General features: G+C 43.6%; 1 protein-coding gene across 2 annotated transcripts in view; it reads left to right on the plus strand.

The window, feature by feature from the left end:
• The window catches only part of sfxn2 (sideroflexin 2), a 56,206-nt gene that overhangs the window by 14,605 nt on the left and 16,271 nt on the right, over nucleotides 1-25,330 (plus strand). The window contains exons 2-9 of one of the 2 annotated variants that reach the window (XM_055647010.1): nucleotides 163-342; nucleotides 6,061-6,231; nucleotides 6,524-6,622; nucleotides 7,972-8,047; nucleotides 11,336-11,421; nucleotides 13,318-13,378; nucleotides 18,520-18,586; nucleotides 24,711-24,760. In XM_055647010.1, coding sequence (XP_055502985.1) covers nucleotides 173-342; nucleotides 6,061-6,231; nucleotides 6,524-6,622; nucleotides 7,972-8,047; nucleotides 11,336-11,421; nucleotides 13,318-13,378; nucleotides 18,520-18,586; nucleotides 24,711-24,760 — 780 coding nt within the window. In that variant the 5' untranslated portion in view covers nucleotides 163-172. The remainder of the gene's footprint in view (nucleotides 1-162; nucleotides 343-6,060; nucleotides 6,232-6,523; nucleotides 6,623-7,971; nucleotides 8,048-11,335; nucleotides 11,422-13,317; nucleotides 13,379-18,519; nucleotides 18,587-24,710; nucleotides 24,761-25,330) is intronic. The other variant, XM_055647011.1, reaches the window with a different exon arrangement.

Consider the following 25,330-nt stretch of genomic DNA (forward strand, 5'->3'; position numbering starts at 1 on the left):
TCGCCTGAAAATTCGCCTAAGTGGGACAGATGACCCATGATCGAATGATGGAGCAGACTCGTTGGGCGGAATGGCCTAATTCTGCTGCTATGTCTTATGATCTTCTAAACTGCTTGAGCTTAGCTCTTCTGAAATTAAAGCCTTAAACATTTTCTCTTCCAGATTTTGAACAATGGCAGGAAACATGATGGATCTCAGTAAATTTAACATTGACGCCCCGAGATGGGATCAGAGCACTTTCATGGGACGGTTAAAGCACTTTTTCAACATCACAGACCCACGCACAGTCGGTGTATCCAATGCAAACCTCGATAAGGCAAAGGATCTGGTGGACAGATGCAGGTACGCAATTTATTATTGCAGCCTAGTAAAGCGGCACATTGAAATTAACATAAATTCATACGTTCTAGGAACAGAATTAGGCCATTCGGCCCATCAAGTTTACTCCGCCATTGAATCATGGCTGATCTACCGTTCCCTCTCAAACCCATTCTCCTGCCTTCGCCGCATAACCGCTGACACCCATAAGTAGATACGGTGGTCAAAAAGAATGTATCTTTAGAATGGAGATAAGGAATTTCTTTAGCAAGAGGGTGGTGAACTGTGGAATTCATTGCCACAGACAGCAGTAGAGCCCACATCATTGGGTGTTTTTAAAGTGGAGATTGATACGTTCTTGATTAGTAAGAGAATCAAAGCTTACGGAGAGAAAGGAGAAGAATGCGTTTGAGCGGGAAAAATAGTTCAACCATGATCGAATGGTGGAGTCGACTCAATGGGCTGAATGGCTTAATTCTGCTCCTATATCTAATGGTCATGTGAGGAAATGACCATACAGTCCTTTTAGATGCCCTTGACATCCAAACCCTTCTTCACAGTTCTCTTAAATTTTTTCTTGAAACCCTGTCCAATTTCCTTTGGTTACCCACAGTGTTTTATCCTCAAAAGAACTCTGCTAATTTGTTGCTAATGTCCCTGCTTTATTAACTCACAGAATTACCCCCCTCAATCCCACAGAGAGTGCTGTCATTCATTTTTCCTGATAGGCACAGTCCTTTTCAAATGACAGATGCCAAGGATGCCGTTTGCCAGGATAATATTTTTGAATTTTTTTTTTTCAGGATTTGGAACAGGTTTTGCTTCTCCCACTTATCTCTCTTGCAGGCAAAATCTTGCAAATTCACACAGCTGTTTATCTGCCTTGCCACCATGATCTCATCAACCTATCCTTTCCTTCGGGATAGATTATCTAACTTGATTCCCACGCAGTACCAGAAAATAACTTTAAAAAGCTAAAGAAAATTCCAGTTAGGCAAACCTGGTTTACAGCTGTTTAAAATACTAGAAAACATAGAAACATAGAAATTAGGTGCAGGAGTAGGCCATTTGGCCCTTCGAGCCTGCACCGCCATTCAATATGATCATGGCTGATCATCCAACTCAGTATCCCGTACCTGCCTTCTCTCCATACCCTCTGATCCCCTTAGCCACAAGGGCCACATCTAACTCCCTCTTAAATATAGCCAATGAACTGGCCTCAACTACCCTCTGTGGCAGAGAGTTCCAGAGATTCACCACTCTCTGTGTGAAAAATGTTCTTCTCATCTCGGTTTTAAAGGATTTCCCCCTTATCCTTAAGCTGTGACCCCTTGTCCTGGACTTCCCCAACATCGGGAACAATCTTCCTGCATCTAGCCTGTCCAACCCCTTAAGAATTTTGTAAGTTTCTATAAGATCCCCTCTCAATCTCCTAAATTCTAGAGAGTATAAACCAAGTCTATCCAGTCTTTCTTCATAAGACAGTCCTGACATCCCAGGACTCAGTCTGGTGAACCGTCTCTGCACTCCCTCTATGGCAATAATGTCCTTCCTCAGATTTGGAGACCAAAACTGTACGCAATACTCCAGGTGTGGTCTCACCAAGACCCTGTTTGATAATGCCACAAAACAAGATACAACCATTGCTAAAATGAAGACACAAAGAACTGCAGATGTTGGGTTATACCAATGATAGACATAAAGTGTCTATCAAAGCGGGGCGGGCAGCATCTCTGAAGAAAAAGTATGTGAGGATTTGGGTCGGGCGTCTGAAGAAGGGGCCCGACCCAAAATGTCACCCATCCTTTTCTCCAGAAATGCTGCCTGACCCGCTGAGTTACTCCAGCACTTTGTGTCTATCGTTACCACAATCGCCAGTAGATACCCTAAAGCATACATTGGAAAGAGAAAGGAAAGTGACTTTTTAGCAGATCTACTAAACTATTCTGGAAACACAGTCATTTTAGGAGATGGGGGGACATTCGGCCCATCAGCTCTGTATTGCCTCTGGGAGACTGCAATCCAATTAGTGCCACTCCCAGGTGTCCCTGCAGATCTTTGTATTTTCAAGTCAAGAGTATTTTATTGTCTTATGTCCCAGGTAGAACAATAAAATTCTTACTTGCAGCAGCACAACAGAATATGTAAACGTAGTACACTGTAAACAATATAAGCGTTTATAAGAGGGCGACAGATAGCACAATGGGCTAAGAGTTCGGCTGGCGACCGGAAGGTAGCCGGTTCAAATCCCGCTTGGAGTGCATACTGTCGTTGTGTCCTTGGGCAAGACACTTCACCCACCTTTGCCTGTAATGGAATGTACGGCGGCAGGCGCGGGCACACCGCGACGCCCTGTGTCTCCCTTTCAAGGGAGATGCTAAAAATGCATTTCGTTGTCTCTGTACTGTACACTGACAATGACAATAAATTGAATCATTTCATTTCATTTCATAATAATGAGAGAGAGAAAAAAAGTTTGGTGTGTGCCTATATACACATACAAATGCACACACACACACACATATATATACACACACACGCGCGTAAACATGCGTACACATAAAACACACACATATGCAACTAGATATCCACCTCCCTTTGAATGCCATGTTTTAATCCAGATCTATCTCCCTTCCAGCAGTGTAGTCCATATCCTAATCAATCAATGTGCACAAAGTTTCTTTTTAAGATGAAGCTCTCTTTTCATGTAGTGATGAGAGAATGCAGAAACTGGAATCTGGAGTGAAAACAAAGTGCGGGAGGAACTCGGCGGGTCAGGCAACATCTGTGGGTGGTTAGGAATTATTGATGTACTATAGATTTTAGAGATGCAGCACGGAAACAGGCCATTCAGCCCACCGAGTTTGCGCCAACCAGCAATCGCCCCGCACACTAACACTACCCTACATACTAGGGCCAATTTACAATTTTTACTGAAACCAATTAACCTACATACCTGTACGTCTTTGGAGTGTGGGAGGAAACTGGAGCAATCAGAGAAAACCTATGTGGTCACACAGAGAAGGTACAAACAAACGTTCTATAACAACATTTAAAAGATATTTGAACAAGTACATGGATATGAAAAATATAGATGGATATGGGCTAAAAATGTGTAGGTGGAACTAGTGTAGCTGAGACATCTTGGTCAGCATAGTCAAGTTGGGCTGAAGGGCCTGTTTCCGTGTTGTATGACTCTCTAGAACTATTTTACAATAGACCACAGCAGCAGAAGAGGCTACTTGCCCAATTGTGCTGGTTCTTTGATTGTGATTACTCCTCTCCCCATATCTCTTCATTTTATCCCCAATATGTGTTTATTCCGTTTTCCTTTGAAAGTTAATTATGAATTCATTTTTATTCCATTTCAGGCAATGCATTCGAGATAATAACAGTTTTCCGCTTGAATAAATTCTCACCTTGCTTTCAGTCCTTTGCCATTTACCTGTGACTGTGTAAATGACCTTCCTGCTGAATTTCATTTGCACATATTTGATGATGTATTATGCAAACAACACGTTCTCAAGTCTTGTGACCATGACTACTGGAAATTTTAGATTTACTGGACCATCTGACTGACCAATTGGGGAATAAAATCATAAATATTACTCTTTAAAGATTTTTATTGCAAGTTATGATTAGTTAGTTAGTTTCGTTCCAGGCACCCACCGCTGTCTGTGTAAAAAAAAAAAACTTGCCCCGCATATCTCCTTTAAACTCTCCTTAAAGCAATGCCCTCTAAATTTGATATTTCTGTCCTGGGAAATAGGTTCTGATTGTCTATCCGTTGTGCCCTTGATTTGTGCTTGATCTGCTTTTCCCGCACAATTACTTACATTCATAGAATGGTTACACTCCATGAGGAAGCCAATTGGGCCCATTACGTTCATTCTAACTATTTGAAAATGTCACATCATTTCCACGAACAAACTTTTCAGAAAAAGACATTTGCCGCCAAGAGAATCGTGGCAGAATTTTGAAAGTTAAATTCAGCAAACATGGATCTTTGTAAATAGAATAAAAATAGAAAATGATTGAATGACTCAGTAAGTCAGACTGCACCATTGGGATGAGTAACTGATGAAGTGTTTCAGGTCAAGAACCTTCATCAGAACTTGTAAATAGCAGAGGGGAAAAAAAATCAAAAGAATCATGATTTTTCTTTTAAATGTGAAGTGATGATTCTAATTTTGGATGGGCCACAACTCTTGGAGAATGCTGTTGTCTTTGTCTTTTGCCTCCTCAATCCATTTACATTGCCAGGGTGGTACAGCGGTACAGTTGTTGCATTAAAACACCAAAAAAACAGGTTCGGTCCTGACTACGGGTGCTGTCAGTAAGGAATTTGTACATTCTCCCGATGACCGCGTGGGTTTTCTCCAGGTGCTTCGGTTTCCTCCCAAACTCCAAAGCCGTCCAGGTTTGTAGGTTAATTGGCTACAGTAAGTTGTAAAATTATCCCTCCTGTGTAGGATCGTGTTAGTGTATGGGGTGATCGCTAGTTGGCCCACTCAGTGGGCTGAAGAGCCTGTCTCCGCACGGTATCGCTAACAAGTCTAAACTGCCTTTGTCCTAACCTCTCAAATCACCTCTGATCCTTCCCACCAATAACTTTTTTAAGCTGCGCTCTCAAAAATCTCCCAATTTTGAACCGTCCATTCTAATACTTCCTCGACAAAACACAGAGTGCTGGAGGAATTCGGCAGCTCAGGAGGTGTCTGGGGAGAGAATGGACAGGTGACGTTTCTGTTCGGAACACTTCTTCAAACCTGAAACTTCGCCTGTCCATTATCCCCCAGATACTGTCTGACCCCCTGAGTTCCTCCAGCATTTTGTGTTTTGCTCAAGATTCCAGCGTGTACAGTTTCTTGTATCTCCCTCTACTTCGTCTTTTACCTCATTATCATTTTTTTTGTCTAAATCTATCAAGGACCCCACACCATCCTGGCCACGCTCTCATTTCACTCCTGCCTTCGGGAAGAAAGTTTAGAAACTGAAAACGGTTATGTCCAGGTTCAGGAACAGCTTCTTCCCAACAACCATCAAGTTATTGAACGCCACGAACTCCAACTAAACTCCAAACTACGAATGGCCTGGGTTGCACTCGGGGCCTGTGGGGTTTGTTGTTTTTGTTGCACAATATTGTTTTTTATTTATTGAACTTTTTAAAATTTGTTTTTTATATTACCTATTGAGTAGAAACAGAAAATAGGTGCAGGAGTAGGCCATTCGGCCCTTCGAGCCTGCACTGCCATTCAATATGATCATTGTGCTACTGCAAGTAAGAATTACACATATCCCAGTATACATTGACGGTGCTGAATCGGAGATGGTTGAAAGTTTCTAGGAATAGGTAGCATTAGCCACTTGTCCTGGACCAGCCATATCAAAACCACGGCCAAGAAAGCACATCAATGCTTCTACATCCTTAGAAGGCGTAGGAACTTTGTATGTCCCCAACAATCCTCACGAACTTCAACAGATGCGACGTAGAAAACATTTTATCGGGATGCATCGCTGCATAGTTTGGGAACAAAACATGGTTTGAATTACTCCAGCATTTTGGGGGGGTTTTTTTCCTATGTAAATGGAAGTCTTGTTGCTTGAGAATTGGGTATCGTAGCAAGGATTGTAGGGTTACCGATCTCAAGTGTGACCCATATTTTGCCCAGCAGTCAAATGGGGCAAAAGTGTGAAGAGAAAATTTGACGATTCGCGTTGTTTCTGTTTTATTTTTTCCAGAGCTGGCACTCTACTCCCGGGTACGACCAAGGAACAGTTGCTGTACGCAAAGAAGCTCTACGACTCTGCGTTCCACCCCGACAGCGGAGACAGGATGAACTTAATTGGGCGAATGTCATTTCAAGTCCCTGGCGGCATGGCAATCACTGGCTTAATGCTACAGTTTTACAGGTAAGATTTGGGTAATTTAGGATTTGGGCAATTTAGAGTTTGGGCAATTTGGGTAGTTCAAGACTTGGGTAGTTCAGGACTTGAGTAATTTAGGATTCGGATAACATAGGACTTGGGTAAATGACAACGGGTAATTTATGATGGGGGAAATAGATCAGCCCTCATTGAATGGCAGGGTGGACTCAATGGGCTAAATGGCCTAATTCTGCTCCTATGTCTTATGGCCTTATCTTCTTACGCTACTTGCAAGAGCTTAATTCATCACCGATAATTGTTCTTGCATTCCTTTCAGGTCTGTTCCAGCTGTGGTATTTTGGCAGTGGGTGAATCAGTCATTCAATGCCTTGGTCAACTACACTAATAGAAATGCTGCATCGCCAATAACTGCAAAGTGAGTGTTTTGGCTCTTTATCTAGCACAAAGTAAGTCTTCAGTTCTAATTCGGTTGCATCTTACTCCCTCTTTGTTCATCCGCAAGCAGCGAACTACGAAAGCAGCCAGAAAATTGGTTGGTCTTATTCATTGAAAATGGGACATCTTGTGCTGCTATTATTGGACTTGGCAGATCAGCTTTGGATTTTTTCAGCACAGCTGTCCTGTTCTTTGTCAAATTAAACGAGTGTTGCGATGTTCTCTTCCCTTTCCTACTCTCTTGGGTGGCCTCATCTACAGACAGACAGATAATTAGTGCCCATTCTTCATTGTAATGCAATGGTTCATTAGTAATTTATTGTCACGTGTACCTCGATACAGTGAAATTCTTAGTTTGACATTAATTCCATGAAATTATATGAGACATTAGCACAATCATAAATAAGCACAATAGTGCAACGATTGTAGTGTAAGTATAGTAGACTTTAATTAGCCACGAGTCAAGTGTTTTTATGTTTTAATAGTGTCATATGTCCTGAAACAGAATAATGGCATTCTTACTTGCAAACATATGTAAATATAGTACTCTGTAAACACCATAATAAATAATAAATACATATATATATATATATAACAAACAAGCAAAAATAGTGGCCCCAAGTCTATGTAGTTCAGAGCTTATATGCAGGTTGTCGTGTTTAATAGCCTGATGGTTGCAAGGGAGAAGCTGCTCCCGAACCTGGACGTTACAGATTTCAGGCATTAGACTTCAATGAGTCGCCATGTTTTGGGCGCCATTTTGTGCCCCTCAAGTTTCACGTTTTTAAAATAGATCTTATCTTGGCTTTAAATTCACATTATCCTTTTGGCTGGCCACTTGGTAGGTATTGCAGGGGGTATGGAGTCGTACAGAATGGAAACGGGCCCTTCAACCTAACTCGTCCATGTCGACTGAGATGCGCCATCTAAACTAGTCTCATTTGCTTGAGTTTGGCCCATATACTTCTAAACCTTTCTGGTCAGTGTCTGGTCGGTCTGAAGAAGGGTCCCAATCCGAAACATCACCCTTCCTTTTCTTCTAGAGATGCTGCTTGACCTGCTGAGTTACTCTAACACTTTGTGTCCATCCCCCCACCGATATTATTTTCTCCCACATCCCAAAGATGAGTGGGATTGAAATGTTAATTGGCCCTCTGTAAATTGACTCTAATATGGATGTGAAATGAACCTTGTGTGTTATGCACGGCCTGTTCCTTGCAGGTAGTTGCACAAACCTCAGTTGGAAATGGGTGTGGAAGATGAAATATATATACTTTGTTTTTAAATGAGGTACATTTTGAACAAGCTTTCTTTCCCTTTGTTGTTTAGACAAATAGGCGTTGCGTACTTAACTGCAACCAGCACTGCGCTGGCCACTGCTGTTGGATTGAACCTCTACACAAAGGTACAGTGATGACTTGGCACTAGAAATTTGCCTTGAGAACATTGAAAGAATGATAAAGGAAAAATGTTATCAAGCTAGAAAGGGTGCAGAGAAGATTTATGAGGATGTTGTCAGGACTCGTGGGCCTAAGCAATAGAAGGAGGTTGAACAGCTTAGGACTTTATTCCTTGGAGTGCGGGAGGACGAATGATAATGTTTTCGAGGTGTACAAGATTATGAGAGGAATAGATCAGTTAAATGCATGGAGTCTTTTGCCCAGAGTAGGGGATTCAACAACAAGAGGACTTTGGTTTAAGATGAGGGGGGAAAGATTTAATAGTAACCTGAGGGGTAACGTTCTTGGACAAAGAGTGGTGAGTGTATGGAATGAGCTGTCGGAGGAGGTAGTTGAGGCAGGTACTAACGCAACTTTTAAGAAACATTTAGACAGGAACATGGACAGGATAGGTTTACAGGGATATACAGGCCAAATGCAGGAAGGTGGAACTAGTGTTGGTCAGCGTGGCAAGTTGAGCCTATTTCCTCGCTGTTTGACTATGATACATTTTCATCTTTTCCTTCATCAATATTTCTACACAATAGTGTAGAAATAGAAATTCAGATGCACTACAATGCAAACTGTGGGGTGTAACTATGGACTTTGATTTTTCCTGCACTGTGGTTTATGGAGCCTACACATTCTTAAAAATGTTGATTGATTGAAAAATATGACATGGAAACAGGCCCTTTGGCCCACTGTGTCCCCACTGACCATTGAATGCCCATTCACGCTAGTTCTATGCTATCCGACTTTCATGCTCACTCCCTAGACATCAGGGGAAATTTACAGATGGCCAATTAACTTACAAACTTGCACGTCTTTGGGAAGTGGGTGGAAACCAGAACGCACGGAGGAAACCCATGTGGTTAACTGTTTTATTGTCATTTGTCCAAGATAGAACAATGACATTCTTACTTGCAGCAGCACAACAGAATATGTAAGCACAGTACACTGTAAACAATATGATAAATGATAAAACAAAAAGATCAGTGTGTGTGTATATATATGTACCCATATATATACACACACACACACACACACACACACACACACACACACACACACACACACACACACACACACACACACATCTATATGTATATTACTAAAAGTCTGATCTTGACCACTTCCTGTTGTTCCTTATATTGATTTTAGAAAAAACTATGCCACTTACGGCTGTGATTTTTGGCCATCTTACTCAGAGTCCCCCTCTGCTGCACAGGACAAGAGGATTTTTCCCATCGATGAAAAATAAAAGAGTTATTAGTGTTTAAAAAATGTTGAGATTCTCTCTCCTGAAGGCCACGCCCCTTCCGGAGGGACTATAAAACCCGGAAGTATTGAGTGCCTCAGTCAGTCTCTGCAAGATGGGGGAGCGAGAGGGTCAATTCCCTCAGTCTGAGCTGTGAATAACACTGAACACAGGTCTACTAAACTGTGAGTGGTTTTACTGACCTGTCAGTGCCCTTAATATGGTTTGAAAATATAGTTTGGAAATGCTAAAGCTGCGTTGCCTTTGGTTTGGAAATGCTAAAGCTGCGTTGCCTTTGGTTTGGAAATGCTAAAGCTGTGTTGCCCAATTAAAGTTGCCTTGCCCAATTAAAGTTGCCTTGCCCAATTAAAGTTGCCTTGCCATATTAAAGTTGCCTTGCCATATTAAAGTTGCCTTGCCATATTAAAGTTGCCTTGCCATATTAAAGTTGCCTTGCCCAATTAAAGTTGCCTTGCCCAATTAAAGTTGCCTTGCCTTCTATATAATTAAAAGTATAATCTTGACCACTGTTTGAGCTTTATATTGATTTTAGAAAAAACGCTACCACGTACGGCTGTGATTTTTGGCCATCTTACTCAGAGTCCCCCACCGCTCACCAGTGCCAATGATTTTTCCATCGAAGAAAAATAAAAGAGTTATTAGTGTTTAAAAAATGTTGAGATTCTCTCTCCTGTCAATCACGCCATGAAGGTCGTGCCCCTTCTGTTGGGTGGGGGGGGGGGGGACTATAAAACCCAGAAGTGTGTGCGTGGCTCAGTCTCTGCAAGATGGAGGAGGGAGAGGTCACAACTCGCTGTTTTTAGTGGCCTTGCACCGTGCTTGAAATGGTATGAAACTGCAATTGAATTTGGTGGCCTTGCACCCTGCTTGAAATGGAATTTCAAGGAATAGCCATGAGTCAACTGCCAGCCCACCAGCAGTGAGTGAGTGAGCTGCCAGCCCAAGAATCCATTCAGTTCACAATGCCCATACTAGCCCTCTGGAAACCAGTCCCTTCAGCCCTCAACACCCATACTAGCGTTCCAGAAAGCCCTGCCCCCCCCCCCCCCCCCGTCCACCAATATTGGAAATGGTGGAGAGGTGGAATATTGACCAGCCCTCCCGTGTGATGCTGGGACCCAGTGGGTCCCCCTTAGTCTATTGTATTTTATATATATATATGGTTCAGAGCTTATTTGGAGGTTGTAATGTTTAATAGGGAGACCGTGCAAACTCCACGCAGGCAGCATCCGAGGTCAGGTGCTCTGGTGTTATGAGGCAACAGCTCTACTAACTGTGCCACACAAAAGGGCCAAAATCATTGTGTTCCAGATTAACATTAATGGAAACATGCAAGCAAAATTGACTGGATTTGAAACTTTATTTATCTACTGCTTTTAGAGTTGCTACCTCACAGTGGCAGAGACCTAGGTTTGATACTGACGAAGGGAGCTGTCTGCACCGAGTTTATACATTCTCCCTGTGACCGCGTGGACTTTCACCGGCTGCTCTGCTTTCCTTGCCATTCCAAAGACATACAGGTTTGTAGGTTAATTGACATCAGTAAAATTGTAAATTGTCCCTAGTGTGTAGGATAGTGCTGGTGTATGGAGTGGTTGCTGGTCGGTGCAGATTCGGTGGGCCGAAGGGCCTGTTTCCGTGCTGTATCTCTAAAGTCCAAAGCTGAGGGGCCAGGTAGGAAGTGATACACACTCAAGCTAAAGGGCATGCTGGAAAGTGCAGCCCACTGGAGCTGAGGGGCCAGATAGGAAGTGTTTCCCACTCGAACTGAGGGGCCAGGTAGGAAGCTCAGTACCATCAGGGCTGTCCCAACTTCTGTTCTATGCATTCCATTCCTCTGCTGTAGGCAGTCAGTGTGATCTGACTCATTCCTTCACCTCATTACTTATCAGCAGAACAAACGAACTCATTGTTACTCTGGACGGCCAACTAAAGAGATTTATGCTCTGTTTTCTTTCTCATTCTCTCTCTCCAGAAAGCTCCACCCCTATTGGCCCGTTGGGTCCCTTTTGTTGCCGTGGCAGCTGCTAACTGCGTAAACATTCCAATGATGAGACAGCAGTAAGTTCAATTTTGTAAAAAAAACAATTATTTCATCTTTCATCCATTTAGTTTTTGGTTATGAAAATGTCAGCTACAATATGTTTGTCAGAGGACCTTCCAAGGGCTTCGTTAACCTGAAGAAAAATCTAGAGTTGTCTTTTTGTTCTCGCCAGCCTTGAATATTGAAAGCCTGTGGTCCCCCAGGTGGAGGAAAGATTGGAGATTAGGAATTCCATGGTTTTTTAATGTGTAGCAAAGGCTGAAGCAACTGAAAGGGCAGCACATTTTCACTACAATCTAAAGAAAATAGGAGCAGCATGGTGCCATACCCAACCCGTGTCTAAAATCCAGTAAAAATCATTGTGTCACAAATGCTGGAATCTTGTGTAGAACAGTGCTGGAGTAACTCAGTGGATCAGGCAGCATCTATGGAGGACATGGACAGGTGACGTTTCGGGTCAGGTTCCCGAATGGAATGAGTCTGAATAAGGGTCTCGATCCGAAACATCTCCCGTCTATGTCCTCCAGGGATGTTGCCCGTCCCGTTGAGTTCAGCATCTCTCGGTTGCTAATCATTTTGACTCCCCTTCCCATAGTACCCTCTCTGAGTCTGAGCCTCCTCCATTGCCAGTGAGGCAACACGCAAATCGGAGGAACGGCATCTCTTGCTCGGATAGTTTGCAATCAGAAACTGGAGCACCCAGAGCACCTGTGGGTCAGACAGCATCTCCAATGAGTGGGGTCCAACGTTGGGAAAAGGAATAGGTGATGTTTCGGGACGAGACCTTTCTCCACATCACCTATTTCTTTTCTCCAGAGATGCTGTCTGACCCCCTGAGTTACTCCAGCTTTTTGTGTCTATCTTCTGTTTAAACCAGCATCTGCAGTTCCTTCCTTGCATGGCTAAACATAATCAAGGACCTTATTAGCCCCAGCCATTCCCTTTTCTTCCCTCTCTCTTTGGGCAGAAGGTACAAAAGGGCACAATTAAGGAATAGCTTCTTATAAACAATAGGTGCAGGAGTAGGCCATACGAGCCAGCACCGCCATTCAATGTGATGATGGCTCATCATCCCCAATCAGTACCCGGTTCCTGCTTTCTCCTCATATCCCCTGACTCTGCTATCTTTAAAAGCCCTATCTAGCTCTCTCTTGAAAGTATCCAGAGAACCGGCCTCCACCGCCCTCAGAGGTAGAGAATTCCACAGACTCACCACTCTGTGAGAAAAAGTGTTTCCTCGTCTCCATTCTAAATGGTTTACCCCTTATTCTTAAACTGTGGCTCCTGGTTCTGGACTCCCCCAACATCGGGAACATGTTTCCTGCCTTTAGCGTGTCCAAACCTTAAACAATCTTATATGTTTCAATAAGATTCCCTCTCATCCTTCTAAACTCCAGAGTGTACAAGCCCAGCCGCTCCATTCTCTCAGCATATGAAAGTCCCGCCATCCTGGGAATTAACCTTGTAAACCTACGCTGCACTACCTCAATAGCAAGAATGTCCTTCCTCAAATTAGGGGACCAAAACTGCACACAATACTCCAGGTGTGGTCTCACTAGGGCTCTGTACAACTGCAGAAGGACCTCTTTGCTCCTCTTATAAAGGCCAACATGCCATTGGCTTTCTTCACTGCCTGCTTCTCCACTTGTAGCTGGTCAGTGCGGACTCCATGGGCTGAAGAGCCTGTTTCCGCACTGCATCTGTAAAGTGTAACGCAGCATCAATTGGGAAGGTGGGGAACTTGACTAATTGTGACAGGGAGGCACGGTTTTTAATTTACAATCAATCAATACAATTAATGGCCTTCAGCCACTGGGAGATTATTTGTTATTATGCCAACCATTGAAGAATCAAGTTGATGCACTTGACACAGGAGTTGGTGTTCACAGTGTTGTATTCATTCTATATTTTAGGGAAATTATAAGTGGAATCACCGTGACTGATGAAAATGAGAATAAGCTGGGAGAATCCAGGGTAAATATGCACTTTAGTAAAATGATGATAAAACAAGGCAGAAATGTTTTCACACTGGATGCTGTTTTATCGACTAATTAAATGGGCTGGAATGGACAGTGAAAAAATCTTCTTTGAATGCTGCAATTTTGTGCCCCATCCATTGTTTGTATGTTTTTTTGTAATTTAAATGCTATGACTTTTTAATAAGTATATTGGCATGGTTTGGAAGATTTTCCACACATGGGTTTCAGTGATTCAATAATACTTTACTGTCACATGTGCCGGTGCAGTGAAATGCTTTGATTTGCATTCAACCCGTGTAAATCATGCAGCTGACCTCACCTCGGCAGTACACAAGTAGTGTTCAGTTCAGTATACAGTAGTACACGGCAACTGACCCTTTGGCTAATGTGTTGGACGACAGAGGCAGGTTGTGGCTGGAAAATCTTCTCATTAAATAAAGACTTTGGATATTGACTTCTACTTCAAAAGATAGGGAAGCTTCGTCCTGTCGTCCCTGCCATTAATTGCCATTTGTGGTTAGAAAGTTTCCAAATCTGCCTCCTTTTGCACAGATGAGTGTTACCTGCTGCAAGACTGAATGGGCATTTGGTCAATTTGCTTTTCTCTCCCCACTCATGGACTTCTTACTTCAATTAAACTAGCCTTGATCATTTAAATTCAAGTTAATACATCTACAGATTGTTCAACTGCTCCATAATTTAACCATAGTGGCACAGTGGCGCAGCGGCAGAGTTGCTGTCTTGCAGCGCCAGATATCCAGGTTCGATCCTGACTACGGGTTTCTGTCTGTACAGAGTTTGTACGTTCTTCCCGTGACCGCTTGGGTTTTCCCCAGGTGCTCCAGTTTCCTCCCACACCCCAAAGACATACAGGTTTGTAGGTTAATTTGGCTTTGGTAAAAAATTGTCCCAGGTGTGTAGGTTAGTGCTAGTCTACGGGGTGATTGTTGGTCGGTGCAGACCCGGTGGACTGAGGGGCCTGTTTCCACGCTGTAATCCAAGATGGATGGAACAGTAGTGAATGGGAACATACCCTTAGGCCCACAATGTCTGCGCCAACCCTTTGAGACTGGGTACTGTTTGACCAAATTTGTTCTGCTCCTCCTTCAAGGATATTAGATTCTTTCTGAGGTGTGGTGACTAGAACCGCTGCACGAGTTCCAGATAGAGTTCTAGAGTCAAACCACATGGAAACAGTCTTTGTGATTACATGGCTGAAAGGTTGTTAGTCATACAACACAGAAACGGGCCCGTCAGCCCAAATCGAGAAAGCCGATCAAGATACCCCATCTAAGCCAGTCCCATTTGGCCTGTATTTAGCCCATATCCCTCTAATCCTCTCCTATCCATGTACCTGTCCAAATGTATTTTCAATCCTGCTACAGTGCCTGCCTTAACTACCCACCCTGGTTGCTTGTTCCATACAGTCACCGCCCCTTGAGTGAATGGTCTAACTTTGTACAGCTCAAGAGTGTTTTCTTGCCGTACGTCCTAGACAGAAAATGAAATTCTTACTTGGAGCAGCACAATAGAAAATGTAAATATAGTACGTAAACATATTACTCTGTAAACAATATAATAAACTAAATATGTTATGCTGTAGCATAACTTCTATACCCTCACATTCCGGTTCCGGTTCTCTGGACATAAAGGTGGTGGGTGCATGGAAAGAGCTGCCAGAGGAGGTAGTTGAGGCAGGGACCATCTCAACGTTTAAGAAACATTTAGACAGGTACATGGATAGGACAGGTTCAGAGCATATGGGCCGAACGCAGGCAAGTGGGACTAGTGTAGATGGGGTATGTAGGTCTGTGTGGGCAAGTTGGGCCAAAGGCCTGTTTCGACACTGTGTGACTGTGGAGAAAATACAACGTAATTTGGGCCTTTGGCAATGCTCGGTGAAGTCCTTTGCCACACAGGGTTACTGATGTGTCACTGACAGAGCAAACGGTGAACTATTGCAATTGGCCTCGGGTTTATGATCTGGGAAATCAGCAAATGTATTAGCATGAGAACATCACAAAGTCTAAATGGTCATGTGAGTTGCTCAAGTCACACCACAAATATGCTACCCTACCGAGGGCCTCGGACCTCCTGACAAGCAGCCTCTCTGGGGAGTACAGAAAGAACCAGCATATGGTTACACCATTAAAAAAATATCACTAGATATCTTTACTGTGCGCCGTTGCGCAGTGGTAGAGCTGCTGCCTTACAACGCAAGAGACCTGTGTTTGATCCTAACTACAGGTGTTGTCTGTACGGAGTTTGTACGTTCTCCCTGTGACCGCATTGGTTTTTCCGGGTGCCCCAGTTTCCTCCCACTCTCCAAAGATGTGCATGTTTGTAGGTTAATTGGCTTCGGTAAGTTGTAAAATTGTCCCTATTACGTGGGATAATGTTGGTGTACGAGGAGATCGCTGGCCAGCGCGGATTCAGTGGGCCAAAGGGCCTGTTTCTGCGCTGTATCTCCAAAAGAAAAGTCGAGACAAAGGACTGCAGAAACTAGAATCTTGAATAAAAAACACAAAGTGCTGCAGTAACTCAGCGGGTCAAGCAGCATCTCTGGAGAACATGGATTGGCGATATTTTGGGTGGGAACCCTTCTTCGGACTGATTGTAATAGGCGAGGAGAAAGCTGGAAGAGAAGTGGGGGCAGGACAAAGCCAGGCAAGTGATAGGTGTTAAAAAAGAAACATACTGCTGGAGTAACTCAGCGGGTCAGGCAGCATCCCTGGACAACATGGGATCTTCTTCAGGGTCCTGACCGGAAACATCAACTTTCACTGATCTCCAGAGATGCTGCCTGACCTGTATAATTGCTCCAGCACTTTGTATAATTTTTATTCCACCTATCATTTGCCTGGCTTTGTCCTGCCCCCACCTCTCTTCCAGCTTTCTCCTGCCTGTTGTAATCAGCCTGACGAAGGGTCCCGAACCAAAACATCACCTATCCATGCTCTTCAGAGATGCTGCCTGATCTGCTGAATTATTCAAGGTCTTGTATTTTCTGTTGAAAAATATATCAGTTATTTTCAAGGATAGCCACCAGGAGGCGCATCAGACTGTTCCTATACTCTGCTTTTCAACCCTCAATCACATGCAAAACCAAGTGGAACTTGGTATCTGGGTTGCTTTCAGGGAAAAGCAAGTATAATTATTTTTCCCAGATTCAATACAAATTACAGTCATTGCATTTAATTTAGGAAGAGATTATAAATTAATACACGGTGTTAACGGCAGTAAAGTTGCTGTCTTACAGCGCCAGAGACCCGGGTTCGATCCTGACTACGGGTGCTGTCTGTGTGGAGTTTGTACATTCTCCCTGTGACCGCGAGGGTTTTCTCTGGGTGCTCCGGTTTCCTCCTACACCAAATGACATACTGGTTTTGTAGGTTTATTGACCAGTAAAATTGTAAATTGTCCCTAGTGCGTAGGATTGTGCTAGTATACAGGGCGATCGCTGGTTGGTGCGGGGCCGATGGGCCTGTTTCTAAACTGTATCTCTAAAGTCAACTTAAGCATATGTCCAAAGGTTAGAGGTGCTTCCCTAGATTGCTGTCTGTGTGGAGTTTGTATGTTCTCCCTGTGATTGCGTGGGTTTCCGCTGGATGCTCCAGTTTCCCCCCCACATCCTAAAGACGTGTGCATTTGTAGGTTAACTGTTAAATTTGTACCCAAAATTTGCACCCATTGCTCCCAATGAGAAAGTGGGATAATATAGAACTAGTGTGAAAGGGTGATCGATGGTCGGCATTGTCTCGGTGGGCTGAAGGGCCTGTTTCCATGCTGTATCTCTAAACTAGTTAAAGTTGGCATCAAAGACTTTACTCCTCTCAACATGACAGAACATGCAGAATCCCGGTTCTACTTTTTTTACATTTGTCTAGTGTCTCAAAATGTATAAGCTACTTTCTTATATTAGAAAACAAACACCTGGGCGTGGTTGCTGTGAGAAAATAGAACTAAAACAGGCCCTTTGTCCCACAGTGTCTGTGCCAGAAATGAAGCCGAAACCATCCCTTATCAACCTGCACACAAGCCATTCTTTGCATATCTATGTGTCAATCCAAAAGCCTTTTAAATGCCACAACCACCACCCTTGGCTGGCACTCACTACCCTCTGTGTAAAAAAATAGTTGCCTCGCACATCTCCTTAAAATTTACCCACGCTCGCCTTAAAGTTGTTGCCATACTGTTGATGATTTCTCCTTATTATAAGTAGCCCACCGTATGTCTGAGGCAGAAGTTAAAACTCTTGATATATTTTCATGTTGTATTATGTCATGTAATGTTAATGTTCATAGAGTTAATTCTGGCAATCCTTTTTCAATGTTCGGCTAGTTCGCTTGCTTGTAGGTAAAACCATATAATCCTTAATGTAAACCTTAATAAAATTCTTAGAGCAAGGGTTCCCAATCTGGGGAAAATCTACCCCGGGGGGGGGGTAATTTACCCAGGGGGGGTAAATTTCACCTACCCAGGGGATAAATTTGTTGATTATGGATTTGTACATATTTTTTCTCATTGACAGACTGTGTTTGGTTCTGGTGCACCAGTATCAGTTCAACATTAATTGTTCATAAATAAGTGAAATAACATTGTTATGTGCTATTAAAGCTGCCAGGGGTAAACTGGACGAAAAAGGTTGGGAACCCCTGTCTTAGAGGATTGGACAGAATAGATGTAGGAATAATGTTCCCGATGCTGTGGGAGTCCAGAACCAGGGGTCACAGTTTAAGAATAAAGGGTATGCCATTTAGGACTGAGATGAGGAAAAACCTTTTCACCCAGAGAGTTGTGAATCTGGAATTCTCTGCCACAGAAGGCAGTGGAGGCCAATTCACTGGATGTTTTCAAGAGAGTTAGATTTAGCTCTTGGGGCTAAGGGAATCGAGGGATAGGGAGGGAAAAGCTGGAACGGGGTACAGATTTTGGAAGATCAGCCATGATCATATTGAATGGTGGTGCTGGCTCGAAGGGCCGAATGGCCTACTCCTGCACCTATTTTCTATGTTTCTAAACCTTTGGGCAATTGTTGGTAAGCGATGGCTTGGAGGTTACAAATGAAATGCAAATCCTGCCAAATGATCCTTCCCCCTCTGATGTGCCCGTGTTAAGCGTATGTTTGTGTTTCAGATTGCAGCTGTAAAGGGTATCACGCAAGTAGTGATCTCTAGAGTTACCATGGCCGCTCCAGGAATGAGTAAGTATCTAAATAAACACCATTCAAATCTGTAGTTAGCTCAGAACCATCTTTGGTTAGTCAAGAAGATTGTCTGCAGATGAGATCATGGATCAAGATGGCAGACTATTTTGTTGTGAGATAAAACTCTCTACTGCCATTGGTCCACTCTTATTTGGGTCCTTATTCAACACTCCTGCTTTTATTGCCTGACCTCACCAGAGTTAAACCTAAACCCTTCTTGCTTCACTTCTAAATCTGGAATGTGACTATCCTTTTGGATGCTTCTACACATTTGGTGATGCAATGGTATGTAATTATTTGCAAGCGATTGACTATTGTGAGTCCTTTAATAGCATCCAGTCATTGTGGCCCAACCTGAGTTTGCCTCATCTATTCCTTTAGATTATTAAATGTTTGGGTAGCTGTTAATACCTCATCGTTTCTTGTTCAGCCCCATTGGGCTTGGATCCTCACATTGATTCATAGCTCAGGTTGTTTTGCGAGCGTAATAAATAATATATATTTTTTAAATTGTTTGCTGACCACTTTTCTCTGCCCTGCTGCTGACATGGATACCAGTTGATCGCCATTCCTTGGCTGATTGTAATTCTGCAGTACCTTGCAAAAGTGCCCAAGGAGTTTGGCAAATGCAAGGGTAGTAACCCATGAGTTTAGATCTCAATGTGAAATTGAACTTTAATAAACCTGATCATTTGTCTGCTGACCCCTCGGTGTAAAATAAATGAAATGCGGGCAGCTTGGTGCAAAATATGGACTCCTTTTACACTTCACACCAAGATACACTAATTGCATTTGTCCACGTGATCCATATCCCACCATTCCTCTGCATATCCATGTGCGTATCTAAAAGCCTCTGAAATGCTCTCATCATATCTGCCTCCACCAACTGTACATTCCAGATGCCCACCACCCTCTGTGTAAAAATAAAACTTGCCTCGCATATCTCTTACCTTAAAAATCATGCCCTCTAGTCTTTGGCATTTTCCACCCTGGGAAAAAAATTCTGACTGTTTACCCTATCTACATCTCTTAATTGGATAGAGAAAACTATCCAAATTTATCCAATCTCCCCTAATGCAGGCGGATATGCAGATTAACCACATGCACCCTCTCTCTACATCCTTCCTGTAAAGGGATGGCTAGAGATGCATGCAACATTCCAAAGGCAGCCTAACTAAAATCTCCATGATCATGACTTCCTGATGCTTCTCTGGATACTTTCAAGAGAGAGCTAGATAGGGCTCTTAAAGATAGCAGAGTCGGGGGATATGGGGACAAGGCAGGAACGGGGTACTGATTGTGGATGATCAGCCATGATCACATTGAATGGCTGGCTCGAAGGGCCGAATGACATACTCCTGCACCTATTGTCTATTGATCCAATGCTCCTAGATCATGACTTCCTGATGCTTTGACCCAATGCTCCGCGTTTGAGCAAGTCAATACAGTATAACGTGATCATGACAGAGAACCCCCTCTATCTGTATCCACCTATCACTTTTCATCTCCCCTCACCTCCTCCCACCTATATTCCTTCCGGCTTCACATTTCATGCAATTTCTATCCTTATCTCCTTTTCGCACACTTTTTGTCTTTTCATCTCTGCCCTTTATCCAGTCATCTGCCAAACAAAAACCTCTTTCACCTGTATCCACCTGTCACATAGTATATAAACGAGGAACTGCAGATGCTGGTTTATACCAAAGTTAGACAAAAAGTGCAGGAGTAACTCAGCAGGTCAGGCAGCATCTCTGGAGAACCAAAGAAGAGTCCCGACCCGAAAATTCACCCATCCTTTTTATCCAGAGATGCTGCCTGACCCGCTGAGTTTTGTATCTATCCACCTATCACTTGCATACTTTGTAGATATCTTTAAGAAGGTTTATGGCCTTCCAAATAAAGCTGTTCTTCTAGTTTAATCAAATGTGAGATAGATTAGTGTGCCTGACAGCTATTATAATTAGCATGGGGAAAGATGGGAAGGGACCTTTGAGCTCAGTGATCTCAACAATGGATTGCATTCTTAAATATAAAACCCTCTTTCTAAAAAAATGTCATTTCCTCCTCAGAGTTGAGTGCTCCAGACAAAAGCTCTGTTTATAAAACAGGTGAATCTGGCCTCGTGCCCAGAATATTTCTGGCCACAGATGGCCTTGTGCCTTCCCCCAAGAGTTTAGTTTAGAGATACAGCACAGAAACAGAGTCCGCGCCGACCAGCGATTCCCATACACCAACACTATCCTGACAATTTACAATCTTTTATGAAACCAATTGTCCTGCAAACCTGTACGTCTTTGGAGTGTGGGAGGAAACCGGAGCACCTGGCAAAAACCCACATGGTCACGGGGAGAGCGTACAAACTCCGTACAGAGAGCACCTGTCGTCAGGATCGCACCCGGATCTCTGGTGCTGCGCCACCATGCTACCCTTGGTGTTTTTGGTGCTGATCTTTGGAAAGCCTTTGCTCTCAGTAACAACTGAGGGGAGGGTGGAGCCGAGAATTGGCCAGAACATATCGGGCCAGCAACGCTCATGTTCTCCAGAGATGTTGTCTGATCCGCTGAGTTATTCCAGCACTGTGTAATAACCAGCTTAACCTACAGTGTGGTTCTTCCCCACTGTACCGTGCCGTTGTCAGCACTGAGCTTCAGTGCGTCCCTCAGCACGTACTCCCGCAGTCTGGAGCGGGCCAGTGGGCAACATTCCCTGATGGACATCTCGCTCTGCTGGGAGACCTTGCCTCTGGTGAAGGATGTTTGCAACACTTCACCTCCTTTGCACTGGCACTTGAGAGGACAGGCAAAAGACCAGAACTTGTCTCTTTTGTAACTCAGTAGATCGGGCAACATCTCTGGAGAACATGGATAGTAGTTTGAAGAAGAATCCGGACCCAAAACGTCACCTATCCTTTTCCTCCAGAGATGCTGCCTGACCTACACAATGTGTCTACCTTTGGTATAAATAAGCATCTGCAGTTTGTTGTTTCCACATGGATAGGTGATGTTTCGGCTCTGGACCCCTTGTTAGACCTGACCCAAAACGTCACCTATTCATGTTCTCCAGAGATGTCACCTGACCTGCTGAGTTACTCTAGCACTTTGGTGTCTTGTAAACCATCATCTGCAGTTCCTTACGTCTACATGTCCCTTCTGTTCTACGCTCATTGGGCCTCTCTTACAGCGGCTGAGACATCTGAAGATTGGTTCTGCCTTTGGCAAGAACGTAAAAGCATATTTCCTCCCAGTGATTACGTAGATAAAGTGTTTTACAACAACACAGCTGCCGTAACCATGACACGGAATATATCTCGGGAGATTTGTTTTTTTGGGGTTTTTTAGGGGCCGTCTGACTATGAGGCAAATTATCCAAGCCCGCAGGGAAGGACAAGAGTGTTTTTTAAGGAGCATTGTTCAAACAAGTTGAGCCGCACCCAGGTGTTGCTGATCACTCTGTGACTCTCGTCAGACGGGATCTATCGGTGTTGCCAGGCAGACACCGGGCTTTGTCTCCAGAAATAACCATTTAGTCACTCTGGAGCTAAGTGTATTGGTGTAAACTGTTTCATCAAGCGCTGAGACAGGAAAATGCTGCTGATCCATCCGATGCACACAGTTGGTTATCTGCGCTGCACTTTCGTTGAGTTTGTGTTTAGTTTATTGTCAGGTGTACTGAGGTACAGTGCAAAGCTTTTGTCACGTGCTAACCAGTCAGCGGAAAAACAATACATGATAATTACGATGTATACATGACAATACATGGTTGATTACAATTTCGAGATAGATCGAGTGGGGAAACAGATCCTTTGGCCCACCGAGTCTGTGCCAACCAGCGATTCCCGTACATCAGTTCTATCCAAGTGGGCAATTTACAGAAGCCAATTCATCTACAAACCTGCATGTCTTTGATTGAAATACACAGCATGAAAACAGCTCCATCAGCCCACCAAGTCCACAATGACGAAATGTGGAACAGACGTCTCTCCAGAGATGCTGCCTGTCTTGCTGAGTTACTCCAGCATTTTGTGTCTATCTTCGAGTCCACAATGACCATTGATCGCCCATTCACACAGTTCTATGTTATCTCACATTTGTAGCCACCCCTTACATACTAGTGGCAATTTACAGTGGCCTATTAATCTGCAAACTTGTATGTCTGTTGAATGTGGGAGGAAACGGGAGCATCTGGAGAAAACCCATACGGTCACGGGGAGAAACTGCATACAGGCAGGACCCATAGTCTGGACCAAACCCGGGTCTCTGGCACTATACAGCAGCAACGCTATGCTGAGTCACTGTGCCGCCTGCTAACAGGGTGGCAGGGCCCATCTGGTTTGGTTGGTCACTAAAGATCATATAATAATAGTTCCAAGAGCACCAGCAATGTCTCCAGACTCGGTCTCAATATCTGTCTCTCACAGCATCACTAACCAGATTATCTAGTCATTATCACACTGCTGTACATGAACGACCCAACACATCTCCCTACATTACACAATGACCATGGCTTACATTAGCTGTAAAATGTCTTGGGATGCCCTAAAAGGGACACGGAAGACTGGGCAAAGCAGGCAAGAATTCGAAAAACATTTCTAAATTCCAAGGATTGGCTCCTAGGTTTATGAGTGATTGTTGTGGGAGGTGTGGGGGAGAGAAGACAGCTGGAAAATGGGAGAGGCAGGACGAAGCATGGCACGTAATAGGCCTTGACAGGCAGATGGTTGGAACAAAGGTCTTACAGCGCCGGAAACTCGGGTTCGATCCTGACTAGAGGTGCTGTCTGTACGGAGTTTGTACATTCTCCCTGTGACCATGTGGGTTTTCTCCAGGTGCTCCAGTTTCCTCTCACATTCCCAAGACGTGCAGGTTTGTAGGTTAATTGTAAAATTAGTGTGTTTGGATAGTGCCAATGCCATTCCGGGTGATTGTTGGTCGGCGCGGACTCGGTGGGCTGAAGGGCCTGTTTCCGCGCTGTATCTCTAAACTAAACAAACATGCAAGAATGGTGTATGAAATCTTGCATTTTCTTTAATTTTTTCTGGGAGTTCCTGTATTCTCTCCTGCTCCTCAGTGTTTTATTTCTGATGCTTGTGTTTCCCTCTGCTGAGCTATAATGAATCTGCTTTATTTTTCTGCAACTTGACTTCATGGTTCTTGGCCCATTATGGAAAACGAGATCTGCTGAGAATTGCCGCTCTTTATCACTGGGGAATGAATAATGCTCTTTGCAATTATTTAGTTTAATAGAATGGAAATCCTGCAGACTCAGAAGGTTGCCGAGTCATTTTCCGATCTCTCTGTCGGGTTTATGGTACGGCCTTCACAATAGATCCCAGTGTCCCTAGTTCCCTTGTAGTTTCCATCCTCTAACAAGGAACTAGTGATCCACGCAAGGGAAAGATGTATGTAACAGCATTGGCGCTCCCATGGTACAGCAACCTCATGGGAAGAGGTTACGTTAAGTATTCCTAGCCTGTTCCCATCCTTGTAGTTTGTTCTATGTTTCCGAAGAGAACATCATTAATGTTTTATGTTTTAGTATTATTAATGTTTAGTGTCTTCTGAGTCATCCGTAACTGTCACTGTATGTCATGTTGTTACTTGTGGGCGGAGCACCAAGGCAAATTCCTTGCATGTGAATACTTGGCCAATAAACGTACTTATATGTGGACTTCAAAAACTGTCACCAATGCAATAGTGGAGGAGGGTTAGTATTTGATTCTGATTACTCCAGTTGCTTTCAATGAAGGCCAGCATCCCTGGTGTAACAATATAGTCATGCAGCGTGGAAACAGGCCCTTTGGCCCAACTTGCCCACGCCGATCAACATGCCCATCTACATTAGTCCAAGCTGCCTGCGTGTGGCCCATAACTGTCCAAATGCCTCTTAAATGTGTCCAAATGTGCCTCTTAAACTGTCCAAATGCCTCTTGAAGGTATCTGCCTCAACTAACTCCTCCGGCAGCTCGTTCATATACTTACCACCCTTTGTGTAAAGTCATGAACTTTCATTGCTATTCTGAATACTTGCTTTTACTTGACTTACGGATTTAGAAGCTAAAACCCATGCCCTGTGCAAAATGCAGGTGTTTTTACATTTTTTCACCTCTTTCTCTTGTTTCTAGTCATTCTGCCCATCATAATGGAAAAGTTGGAGAAGTATCCTTTCATGCAAGTAAGTGGACCTTGTCTATTAACAAACAAAAACATAGAACTAAAATGTCTCTGTGCTAAAACGAGAGGCATTCTCAAGCATGGCAGGTCCTTGCTGCTTGAGGCAATGTTTCATATTTGGCTGCAGACAAAGGATGCCACAGTTGCTGAAATCTAGGAGAAAAACAGAATGCTTGAAGAGTTTAGCCGGTCGAGCAGTACGCCAACCTATCGGCTCAAGACCCTCACAGTTCAGTTTAGTTTATTGTCACGTATACTGAGGTACAGTGAAAAGCTTTTGTTGCATGCTATCCAGTCAGCGGAAAGACAATACATGATTACAATCGATCCATTTACAGTGTATAGATACATGATAAGGGAATAACATTTTGTGCAAGGTAAAGCCAGCAAAGTCCGATCAAGGATAGTCCGAGGGTCACCGAAGAGGTAGTTCAGCACTGCCCACGAGTTGTGGAAGGGTGATCCGGTTGCCTGATAACAGTTGGGAAGAAACTGTCCCTGAATCTGGTGGTGTGTGTGTTTACACTTCTATACATTTTGCCTGATGGGTGAGGGAAGGCCAGGGTATGAC

Source organism: Leucoraja erinacea, chromosome 15 (assembly GCF_028641065.1).
Source record: "Leucoraja erinacea ecotype New England chromosome 15, Leri_hhj_1, whole genome shotgun sequence".
Taxonomy (NCBI): Eukaryota; Metazoa; Chordata; class Chondrichthyes; order Rajiformes; family Rajidae; genus Leucoraja; species Leucoraja erinaceus.